Source organism: Diadema setosum, chromosome 5 (genome assembly GCF_964275005.1).
Source record: "Diadema setosum chromosome 5, eeDiaSeto1, whole genome shotgun sequence".
Lineage (NCBI taxonomy): Eukaryota > Metazoa > Echinodermata > Echinoidea > Diadematoida > Diadematidae > Diadema > Diadema setosum.
The window spans coordinates 13468905-13482155 of record NC_092689.1 but is presented as its reverse complement, the minus strand read 5'-3'; the positions used below and the strand labels follow the sequence as shown (position 1 = coordinate 13482155).

Here is a 13251-nt window from a genome sequence, read left to right as displayed (position 1 = left end):
CCCTCAATGGTATCGGCATTTTAGGAGGCGGATCACAACAAACTGGAGAACACCACTACTTTTCTGCGAACGACGCATTTCTGTCCATGGATTCTTCATAAAATCTTGAAACAGGGCATGTTGCATACATCTTTTGGGAAACAACGTTACTGTTTTATTGGGAAATAAAGCTGACGGTGGATGAAAGGTAATCGTGTATCCCAGAAAGATTTCTTTATCATAACTTCATCTTTACTTCCGAATGATTGGCTCAGTCCCATGTACATTCATCTGTGTTATTTTTGTATTTCCTTGACGGCGACGGTGCGGTGCGGAGTGAGGTGAGTACAAACTTTAGATCTGATCTGGCCGCGTCTCTGCGTGCTAACAAGTCTTGACATCGACACTCGGGCAATCGCGGTTCGTCAAGTGTATTTTTACTTTCTGCGAACTTAGTTAATGTATCTCACAGATTGTCACAGAATAGTAAGAAAGCATCACACATGGGGGAGTCACAGCCATGGCATAGGTCATGATCATGGACCTCGCTCGCTCGCGGGGCCGGGTTGACTAACTGCGACTGCTAAGTCTGTACAATCGTGCATGACAATGGAGCGCCCCGGACGCGTGTTTTTTTTAGACGGCACAGATTGGGGAAACTAAAAATCTATCGGGGACCCTATTCCTAAACCTAACCCTAATCCTAATCCTAACCCCAACCATCAAACCCTAACCCCAACCCTAACCCTAACCCTAACCCTAACCATAACCAAAAACCCTAACCCAACGTTTTTCCCATAGGTTTAACACGCGCCATGCCCCAATCTGTGCCGTCTTAAAAAAAAACGCGCCCCGGACGGGCCTGGGCACGAGGTTTGTAAGGCTCGGCAGGGTTGTTGTACAGTACTGTAGGCCTAGGTCTATGATTTAATCTGCCTGGTGCTGCACTCGCTCCATAGTTCCGAATGCACATTACTGAGTAAATATGCCTGAGAGTGGCATGCTGCGCATGTGAGTAAAAAAAGGAGTAGGCCCCTAGCCCTATGCAATATATATTTTTTTATTTCTTGTCTTCTTGGGTTCAATTTCTCACAGATGACTGACACTGACGAGACTGCATTGCTTTGATTCCAACCAGCTTCGGATGTAGGAGGAACTTTGCCACCTGAATATATACATTTTTTACAAAGTAGAATAACAAAACAACTAATATAAAAGCAAAATACAAATAAGGACATATCAAATCTCACCAGAAATTATAGCTTATGGTGATACTTTGTGGCTGCCATCATTTCTTGATTGATTAAATACTGAGACCAATCAAATATCTTAAATTGATTTTTTTTTTCTTATTGATTCTCAAGTAATATAGTTCCTGAAAGAGCAGATCACTTGACTGAGGGCTCTATAAATAGCCAGCTTATCACACTGATTTTCATTGGAAAGGTGCAGGAAATGTCTCACCTAGAAGAGCAAAGAACAGCATAAAAGGAGAAGAATATGAATTGAGCAATTCAGAGCGTTCGAAAGGTGTTTGCCATTTGAGACACTGATACATTAGGGACAAGAAAAATAAAGAGAATAACAAGAGCAGTGTCAAGACCTGAAAAAGAACCATGGATGGGAGTTCGAAAAATCTCCAACTGTCTCCCTCGTTGTGCTACCAAAACCTCAAAGCAAGCAGCGACCCAGGGCCTTTGCAGAAGAGCATCGACCAGGAGGGAGAGGGCATGAAAGGGCAAAGTCAGAGACGCCTAAATGACATAGACGGAGTAAACCAAAACGTGAATGGTCAGAATGAGAGGTACGGCTTCTTCACTTGCCACAGAACTTACAGCTGTACATTTGTATGCCAGTCTGCTGTTATATTGAGTAATAAGAGAGAACATTCTGAAAGGGTGGTAGGGTAAATTAGTGATGTGCCATTAATGTTATGCATTCTTTTGAGATTATGCAATCCCTGTAGATGTGATGCAGGTCCCCTGTAGACAATGGATTTACAGTGTTACCCGTAACTTCAGTATTGATGCAAAAAGAAAATGTACATTCTGCTGCCAAGAAGTTGCAGTTGCCCTTATGTTGTGACTACAGTAGATAGAGGTTTATTCCCCTGCAGTCAGAAATACTTTCTGATGTGTGTGTTATGTCACAAATCTGAGTTGGTTCCCACCATTAAACAAAAGGGGTCAGAACAAAAGAAAACAATTTCTGTCATTTCTATTTACATCAATGTTGTTGATATAGTGCTAAGGTGTCATAGAATATTAGAATATACAATGTAATTTATTTGGCCTAGTCCTACTTTAGCTGTGGAAGTTGAAGACAGGATAATGACTCTTTCATCATGAATACTGACTTTGGGAACATTTGTAAAAGACAAACAAATAAAAATGGAGTGAGAGTTTCTATGATGGAAACATTACTGTCACATTACAAAGATGGATCATCTGTAAGGCACCTACATGACATTAAGGACTAAATTCATGTTTCTTTTCCAAATTCTCTTAGTAATTACAGTATTATTAATCGAATAATAATATAGTAACCTAAGTTTTGTGTCATGTATTTGTTGAGATAGATCTGCCCTAAATTTCAAATTCAGCTAGAAAGATTAATTTTATGCATCCTTACAGTGATGTGGACAGTGAACTCGATGAACTTACCATCACAGTCGACCCACCTGACCTCTTGCCAGAGCAAAGGTCACGCATGGATAGTCTTGCCACCAGGAACAACTCTGTTGCTGAGGCTCAGGCACATGCCTTTGATAAGCTTCAAGAGGAACTTATGAAAGCAAAAGAGGTGAGTTGGTTCTCTCTCTACAGCAGCTTTATATTTCATCCACCTCTTTACTGATGATTTGAAGGGGATTCAAGAGTTTCATCATGGTACAATTACTGTAGAACAGGGAAACTTTTTCGAATTGGAGCCGAAGGTCTTTTTCATGGCATGAAGCTTTTGGGAATTGCTGACCATGAAAAAATTATGAGTACCGGGGTACTTGTGCCTTGTGCAGCATTTTACTTGACATTCAATGCATATTGCAGACAAAAACTTTTGTGTGAATTTTACTTTCAAAAATCTTGGCCCCTCGCAAAGTTTGTAAAAGTTTAAAGCATGTGAACGTTTCTGGTGTTACAGTAGTTGCTATCATAAATGATTGCCATTATTCCTTCCACTCTAGAGAAATACTAGAGAAATTGGTGTCCATTAATATTATGATTGAATTTAAAGTGATTCCTTATGAGTTCAACCTGTGTGTATGGAGAGAGTTCATCATGATTTTATATAACTTAAATTGTAACGGCCAGAATTTCAGAAGCTATTTGAAAAATTCTTTGAGCTCTAAACTTGTGAATGTAGAAGAGAGAATGAAGGGAATGAAAAACACTGTATTTGATGATTCATATCAAAACCAACCAGCCCTGATTATAAGTAATTTTCAGTTATGATTAAAGGACAAGTTCACCTTCATAAACATAAGGATTGAGAGAATGCAGCAATATTAGTAGAACACATAATAGTAATAATAATAATAATAATAATAATAATAATAATAATAATAATAATAATAATAATAATAATAATAATACATTACATTTGTAATGCGCTTAATACAATGTTTCTAAGCGCACAGGGAAGAGACGAAAGGAAAGATGAAAAATGAGGGAAAACAGACAGGTCAAAACATAAGTAAGAATAACATGACATAAATCAAATGTGTACCAGTAATTAAACACATACAATAATTGAATTACACTCAACACATTAACTTAGGGAAGGAATCAATATGGGAAAAGATAAGTTTTAAGTAGTGCCTTAAATGATTCTACTGATGGGGCTTGTCGTATATGAATGGGTAACTTGTTCACATCAGTGAAAGTTTGATGAAAATTGGACAATCGATGCAAAAGTTATGAATTTTTAACATTTTTGTGTTGGAACCGCTTGATGAGGAGACTACTAGGGCTCGTGATGTCAAATGAGTACAACAGTATAAAGAAAATGTAAAGAAAATTCAACATATTTTCACTTTTTTTCGTATAATAAAAGAACACTTGACTTGCCTCTTTCTAAAGGCAATGGGAATAATATTACCCATAACATATGTCAGTAACGAGTCAAGGGAGTGTGTACTTTTTTCAAAAGATGAAATTTTGTGAAATTCTCTTTACATTTTCCTTATATTGTTGTGCGGATGTGACATCATACACTGCAGTAGTCTTCTCATCCAGCGGTGACTGCACAAAAACTTCAAAAATTCATAACTTTTGAACGGATTGTCCGATTTTCCTCAAATTTTCAATGATGTGTTCTACTAATATTGCTACATTCTCTCAATCTTTATGTTAATGAAGGTGAACTTGTCCTTTAAGTACAATCTTGTATGCGATTGCCAACTGTAGCATTACACAGTAGAAGTTGTGTTTCTTTTCTTTCTTTCTTTTTTTTCTTCTTTTTTTTGTGGGGTGAAGGGATTGCGAGTGTTGTGCATTCATGAATATCAAATGATGTATTCAGTCCTACATTTGATGTTGTGACTCAGATCACAAAATAATGAGATAATAAAGGTATTATAAACAGAAAACAAATTGAAGTGTTTTGAACCAATAGCTCATGATCAGAGATTCTGTCAATTGACAGAATCTGATCATTGATGAGTATATTCTGTTTTTGGTTAAAAGGGCCAGACCATCCTCATCAGCACCAGTGCATTGAGTAGCAACTGCAATCTTGCAGCAATTTGTTAAAAGGGATTTGGTTTCAGTGCCAACACACTAGAACCCATGCATGGGTACAGCAAGCAGGAACCCTGCTTGTTATCTTGTGTATCATAGGTACAAAACTTAATACTGTAAGTACATACTTAAACTTATTCCTACCTTTTGTAAACCTCTAAGTACTCAACCACCTAACTGCTTGTAATCCGTTGAGGACGGACTGATTTTGCTACAGCAGGCATTTCCCATAGACGCTTGCCCAAGTATACTGGGGACTTGTCCTCAATGGGTTAAAGTAGATTTTCAATTCATTTTTTTCTTTTTCACTCAGAAACGCACTATTGTGTGTAGATTATCTTGAATAAGACAACCACGAAAAAGAGGAAACAGAATGGATTAAAATCAAGTTCACGAGTGTCTATAAATCAAATCCATGGGATTGCACTGCAAGGTTCGGTGCCTCTTCAGAATCTTTGGACAAATGAGGATTTTGTGTGAGAAATTCTTGAATACCTGAAGGTTTAAATCCCTTAGCTTTCAGGATAATCCTTCCTAATAGCAGCAGGGCTATTGTAGGTATAAGAGCTTAAATCCCATTCAAAGCTCCTCCGTTAATACAGCTTAACGCCAGGAGATTTTGTTCAGCCAGACCTCAGATTCCGCTGTCAATGCTCCACAGTGTCCCTCCTGTAAAGGGCAGGGACTTCTCTTGGTGACAGTTCTATACAGTTCTATTCACACAGATTCCCGAAATCATGTGATATTTTTTCATCAACTTTTGCAACATAATAGAAAAACCGTTAGGCTGTTGAAGGCAAGTCCCGAGGATGTTTGGGCAGGTGTGTAAACTTGGGGAAATGTATGTTGTAGCAAAATCAGCCCATCCTCAACGGGGTAAGTCTTGTATGTGGACACCCACCCCCCCCCCAAACAAACAAACAAAACAAAACAATAAACAAAAACAAAATAACAACAACACATGTTTTAACTCTAGCGATATGCATTGTGATACAAAAATTGGTCCATCTAGATTTTTTTTTTTTTTTTAATGCTTGCAATAATTTACCCTATACAGCATGTCCGAACAACATGACCATCATTTAATATTTCAAATCTAACAATGCCACACTTGGTCCACACACTCCGGTCATTGTTTAGGCAAAAACAAACAAACAAAAAAAAAAAAAAAAAAAAAAAAACACATGTTTTCACTCTAGCAATATGCATTGTGATACAAAAATTGGTCCATCTCATTTTTTTTTTTTTAAAGCTTGCAATAATTTGCCCTATACAGCATGTCCGAACAACATGACCATCATTCAATATTTCCGATTAATGCCACACTCGGTCCACACACTCCGGTCATTGTTTAGGCATGCTCAGTTTGGAGATTCAAAGTGCTTCATGTGCAGCCGAGTGGATTTCCATAAACAATGTGTGAATGACAGAAATGAAATTCAAATTTTTGCATCACCAGGCAGTAAAGGTAACTTCTGTTTGTGAAAGCTGCTAAAGCGTAGGCTCTGCCTAATCGGAAAGAAAGTGATCAATATGCTGGATGCCACATCCCGCTTCTCTGCCCTTTGTGCACAGTTGGAACTGTGAATACATGTAAACACTAAGTATGTGTAGCTCTCCTGGCTCTTCTGAAATTTTAACATTTTATTCTTTAAGAGGCTGGAAATCTACTTATTTTCCTCTCTGAGTATGACATTCATTCATACGTACAATCTTAGGCATGTGTTTTCCTTATAAATTACATTGCATCTAATCTGAATGTACATAATGTATTTGTCCTAAACCTGAATTGACTGAAAACTGGTGTGTTTGAAAATTATGTGTTTGAATAATCTTTGCTGTTTATGATTTTCCATGAACATTGTGTTGCATTATTCTAGCATTGTACTTCAAATATTCTTTTTGAAATATTAGGTATGTTTTTTCCCACTGTGTTTTAAATTTCCTTTCAATTTCCTCAACATTAGCAAGGATTAGTACAGACACTGTTATTCTATTCAGGAATTATGTGTTTTATTGTATAAAATTCATTAATAGCAATAACAGTTGGCTAGAAAATGCATAAATAGTACTATCTGCCTCCCAAATTTGCAAATTCTGTTAAATTGCTGATGAACATTGATGAGTCTACTTCTTCATCCCCATTTCATCCATTAACATTTTTTTTTTTTTTTTTGCCACCATAAACATGATTCTTGCAAGCTGTCGGTGCAAAGGTGCATGGCATGGTTGGAAAATGCTTAGAACTACATTGTAGATGAATTTAATCTTTTTGATATGTTTGTGTGAAAAAAATATATATCCTGTTGACAGAATACACTCGATCTTGTATTCAAAATCATTCTTGGAAGTTACCTATTAATATTATAAATGTGTGGTTTGGTTCTTTTTTTTTTTTACACTCTAGGTATGTGCTTGTTGATACATGTAGCTCACTTGTGGTTGTACAGCTGTATAGTGTTATCAGATTCAATGAATGCTCCTTCATATAATAAGAAAATATGGAAATATTGGGGAAATGATATCATATATGAATGCCAGTGAGGGTACGTGTAGGGTGGAGCATTGCTACTGCACAGTAGGCCTATGGTGCAATTCTGTACTTCATAGTCATACCCATAATTGTAAATATTTGAAGACAAAGGTATTAAGTAATGCCACACATTATGTTATTTCATTTGACACAAACCTAGCAGTAAAAATGATTAAAAAGATCTTTTGTTTATTTACATAAAGGTCAAATCAGGTGAAACAAAGTCCTCTTTGCAACAGGGGTAGTGGTCTTGTGTTGACACTAAATCAGTTTGTAATGAAATAGTCTTTATCTGCAGTTGTCCTATCAGTTTGAGATTTAATAATAGCATCAATAAAAAGGCCATTAGGCTCCTTTTGATTACAAGGTGATAGTTTTGATCCTTGCACCCACCGTAGTGTGTCAGCAAAGTGTTAAGAAACTTGTTTGATGAAGCTGAGGTGGGTTCAAGAAACTGGACACATTGTCGTCAAATTGTTTTTGTATCTATGATAATTGATTTCCAATGACATTTAAGAATGAATTCCATTTATTAACCCATTGAGGACAGACTGATTTTACTATAAAACGCATTTCCCATAGACACCTGCCCGAGTATTCTCGGGACTTGTCTTCAACGGGTTTATGTGTCCGACAACTGACAAAGACTGAAATTACATAGCAGTGCACCTGATCTGAACTACCCTCCTGCATTTAAGAGCAGAACAGTAATTGCATTTCATAATGATAGATAGGTGTCATCGTTTGTGTTCTTTGAAGAATTCATCCAATTCCAAGTCAAACATCAATGTTTAAAATTCAAAGCAGTTACTCCTGAAGCACCCCACAAGTTTATATGGACCCCAGTGTCAGATTAATTACCAGTAGACAGATTTTATTCTTTCAAGGTTAGTCTGCTATTTTAAGCTGTCTTGACACAATCACTATGAAAAGGGAATGGGGGCGGGGGTCGATCTCTCTGTCCCATAAAACTGATAATCTTATCTCATAGGCTGGCAGTTGAGACTATTTATGCCATGGTGGGCACCATTGTGCTGCCCCATTACCATATAATGTAAACACAAACCTTTGTTTCAGCAAAATATGTGTATGAATAATTATTAAAGTACACAATGGTCTGGAGTCACTCTGTTGGGGTCGGGGGGGGGGGGGGGGTTGATGCTGGCCTATTTGAACAATGTTTCTCTTGTCTATTACCTATAGGTACAATGTAGGTACAATTACAACTTGTACAGCGATTTTCTTATTCTTCTTACTCAACCCACTGAGGATGGGCTGTTGATTTTTGCTACAACACACATTTCCCATAGACACTTGCCTGAGTATAGCCACTTCCAGGGGACTCATTTCAACGGGTTAAAAAACAGCCAGATAATTCATAAAAGCCAGGAAATGTGTACGACAGGATAGTCAAACATGTACTGTACATTCACGCTAAGATTTACAGGGAAGCCTTGGAAGAACAGTGTACACAAGTTGTAGTTCAGTCTGATTTAGTAGTTAAAAGCTAATAGAAGACAATACATAAACAATTTCATATGACAAATTTGTGGTTTGCATGTAACCATGAAGTCTTTGTAATTTGAACTTTGATTTTCTGACTTGGATTTGCACTTTTATAATGACAGCTAGATTAGCCATAGGCCTACAAAAAACTGTGGGAAATTGCAATATTGTGCAAGCAAAAGATTTAGTAATTACTGAATGCATTGTCAGTCCTGCCCAGATGAAGAAGAAGAAGAAAATCTGCAGGGACTTGATCTGAATGACATTATAACTATTATTATAACTATTATGCCGTTTTCATGATTTGATCTGAGACTTTACAATAAATTTAAACAAGAGTTTTAATTAAAATCTATGGTTGAAACATGATAAGTGTGGAGTTTGCTATATTCGTGTGCATTTGACTGTATGCCCATACTAATATGAGGTATTATAATTTGTGTATTTTAATTTTGTAGAAATTGATTTACAACACTGTGTGCAGCCCACTACTGGTATGTCACATGAGATATGTAGTGATGATATAAAGTACAACTGTATGATAGTAGCAAAAAGGTGGTGATATTCTCTCTCTGTGTGTTTGACAACAAATAGTGACTACTTTCTCCATGGCTATCATTTGTTATTTCCTACTTAGACTGATCAATATTTACCAGATGTGTCACATTTTGCTGAAAATTGATTTCAAAATGAAAATACGAGTAAAATGCTTTCAGTTCCTACATGCCCTTGTGACTGTGATGTACACAGTAAACTTGTTTTTACATGACACAAATTGAACAAAGGAGGCAATCTATAAAGAACATTTTTGTTTTGTTTTTGAACCAGGTGGAAACAACCAATATTCAATCTTCCAAAGTTCATATACAATTTAGGAAGTCCTAAATAATTATGAGCTGAAGTTGCCATGGTACCTATTGTGTCCTTTATGTTGCACACTGTACTAGTGCTGGAAAGCAGAGTCACAGGAAGTTGCCTCAATTACCCAATTTCATTGAAACAGAGATGATTACTAATACTAGCAAATGATAATGAGATTAACCTGTTTACGGGGCCTATCAATCACTGTCTTGAGTGCTTAACTACGATTGAATTATTTGTAGTCTTAGCAAGTATTTCCAATGTATTTTAAACAGCAATCATGCATGTGTCAGCCTATGATATATTCACTTGATTTTACTATTTAATGATCTGATGTGACCTGTCAGATAATGCAGTACCCTACCAGTACGATGATACATGTTAATACAGTTCGACCTTGATTATCCGGGTGCACGTCACGAGACCGACACCCACGAGTCATACAGCCCACAAGTTATACAGCTCACAAGTCATACAGCCCACGAGTCATACAGCTCACAAGTCATACAGCCCACCAGTTATACAGCCCACGAGTTCGACACTAAGTAAATAAAGCCCACGAGTTCGACATCAAGTAAAATAAGCCCAGGAGTTATACGGCTCACGAGACCGACACTACGCACAAAAGGCTCATGAGACCGACAGTAAGCAAACAAAGCCCACGAGACCGACACTACACTTAAAAGGTCCACGAGACCGACGCTACGCATACAAGGCTCACGAGACCGACATTACGCAAAAGAGGTTCACGAGACCGACACTAAGCAAAGAAGGCCCACGAGACCGACAGGACGAACAGCGCCACCTATAGACCAATAAATTGTATAGGGTGTCCTGATAATAGCATAGGAAGATATGAGAGATGGAAAAGAAGAGTTGCCATCTCCGGCAGGGTGTAACCCCATCAGTTGCCCCCCCCCCCCCCCCTGAAATGATCAGGATCTTTAATTGTGTTTGCATGGGTGTTTGTTTGTGAAAAAAAAAAAAACGAACAAAGTACAGTGTAAGTGTGTGACAGATCTTTCCACAGTAAACCTGCGAGGGTGTTGAATTAGTATTAATAAAAAGTAAAAAATAACGTAATCGTCTATTAAGGAAGCGTAAGGGATTCGGAAATAATAAGATGCATCCATGAAAAGAGCTATTGTATTTCACGAAAAAAATGTACTGTGCGGAGGAGAATAACACAAGTCACAAATTGAGGTGAATCCCTGCGATATAAAATGTTTTAATCAGTAGCATTACTTTATAGTTACAGAGAAAATTACAAGTAGATCTTACTGCAAAACTTCCAAGCAGGAGGGTAGAATATCTAAAATAGAATAAGTAACTAGTGAATCGGGAAAGAGAAGAGGTAAAAATTATATCCTGTCCATCTTCTAGCTAAAAACTGGGAAAGCCTATCAAAATAGCACAATGGCATTATCAAAGCTCTAAAATTAATCCATACATCGTTCTTGCCCTCTTTTTAATTCATGTGGGGTTTTTTGTCTCTTTTTTTTTTGGGGGGGGGGGGGGAATGAAGAATACTAATTCTTCTATTTTTTTTTTGGGGGGGGGGGGATGAAGAACACAATTCTATTTTTCTACTTGATAAAAATGTCGCTCCCTGACACACTTGCCCCCCCCCCCCCCAAGTATGTAGAAATACATGTTTGATGTCGTTCATAATTATGTAGATGGTCACCACCTTTCAATTGATAGCATGACGAAATTACTACCACCAGTATATTATTTTTCCGCTCATGGAACACCCTGTACAGGTGATTGACATGTAGATGGCGCTGTTTATCCTGTCGGTCTCGTGGGCCTTCTTTGCCTACTGTCGGTCTCGTGGGCTTTCTTTGCTTAGTGTCGGTCTCGTGAGCCTTTTTAGCTTAGTGTCGGTCTCGTGGGCCTTTTTTGCCTACTGTCGGTCTCGTGGGCTTTCTTTGCTTAGTGTCGGTCTCATGAGCCTTTATTGCTTAGTGTCGGTCTCGTGGGCTATGTTTGTTTAGTGTCGGTCTCATCAGGGAGGTGACTCCCTGGTCTCATGAGCCTTTTGTGCGTAGTGTCGAACTCATGGGCTGTATGACTCCTGAGCTGTATAACTCGTGGGCTGTATGACTAATGGACCTATTATTGATGTCGGTCTCGTGGACCGTATGACTCGTGGGTGTCGGTCTCGTGGGATGCCCCCGATTATCCGGCCATGTCGGGACCGGCGCTCATCCGGATAAGCGAATTGGCCGGATATGGGAGACACAATGTTAATGTATATATAGCTGCCGTCCAAGCTGCCATCCCAGTGCACTGGCAGCTAGGCAGGTACAGTAGCGTACCCCGCAACGGTGTTGTAATCTATGCTAGCCTGCGCAAAATTGTAGTCCCTTTTTCACAAAGATAAAGTTTATCTTTATGTGAAAATCACACATGTTTTACCTCATTAGATATTTAGAAACCTATCATGCACATCTTATGAAATTAGTGAAATAGATCATTGAAAGTCACTGTTTTTTCTCAATTTTTGGAGGAAAAAAAAAAGAAGTCCTTCACTGCGTGAACACGTCCGGATAATAGAGATTTCTGGATAAAAGGAGGCCGGATAATCGAGGTCGAACTGTACAATGAACAATGGGAATGACTATGCCTTTACAGTGGAGGGTAGGGATAATGGGATATTAGCTTATTCTTCACTTCCTTGTTGGATTCCTAGTAACATGCAGAGTCAGAGGTTCCTCCCATTCTTGGTATTTCAGAATAGTTGTAGGAAATATGCTGCAGATGTGCCTGATGTACAAGTACGACAGAAAAATTGTACGCACTCAAACCAGATAATATCCTGTACGACGCACCAATGGCTTTATCACTGACCTTGATCCCATGCAGTTCAAAATACTAAACCAAAACCAAGAAAGCAAACACTAACAAACAAACAAACAAACAAATCATTGTAATTTAAGGGTATACCAGGCCTATAGTTCTTTGTTTAGCAGATAAGTTTTATGGCTTTTTTCTATGGTTCAATGTCATACAGTACCTCATTATTAAACTCTTTATGTGCCATAGTGTAAACCCACTGTGTGCCATGTGCATTATTCTAGGACAGCAACATAGTCATGCTTTGGGAAAACATATTTTTCAAACATATATAACTTTTGTTACCCTGGACATGCAATGGGCAAAGTTGTAGAGAAATGCCAAGCTTTGCTTTTATGTAAAGTGAATGACAAATCTATGATTGTTTTTCTTTCAAATAACCAGAGCTACATTATTGTAGAGGCATAAAATTTGCACACAAAAAGTGCCAGAAATTTTGAATTTACTCGCAAATTCAGTTGCAAACACTGCTTGATAGTCATTCACCACATAAAATGCAAGCAACGTGTGACAGGGATGGGATCACAAGAAACGTTTTCATTGTACTGTGACATTTGGTGTTTTATCAGTTTGGGCGAGTTTGTGCGTTTGAGCAGAAAATGCAAACTTGGCACGCCGTCAACTGATTCGAACATGGCACATAAAGAGTAATGGCTTCTACTACTCTGTAGATCTAGACAAGAGTATGTAAAGTGGAACATATTATGTGTCAGAAGCATGGGCGTAAATCCCGGGGGGGATGGGGGGGATATATCCCCCCCTGAAATGGAGGAG

At 38.1% G+C, this 13251-nt stretch overlaps 1 protein-coding gene across 1 annotated transcript in view; it reads left to right on the top strand.

Moving 5' to 3' along the window:
• The first annotated feature begins 1529 nt into the window (after positions 1-1529).
• The window catches only part of LOC140229102 (guanine nucleotide exchange factor for Rab-3A-like), a 29834-nt gene continuing 18112 nt past the window's right edge, over positions 1530-13251 (top strand). Inside the window, exons 1-2 of the mRNA XM_072309367.1 lie at positions 1530-1783; positions 2613-2781. Coding sequence (XP_072165468.1) covers positions 1596-1783; positions 2613-2781 — 357 coding nt within the window. The 5' untranslated portion in view covers positions 1530-1595. The remainder of the gene's footprint in view (positions 1784-2612; positions 2782-13251) is intronic.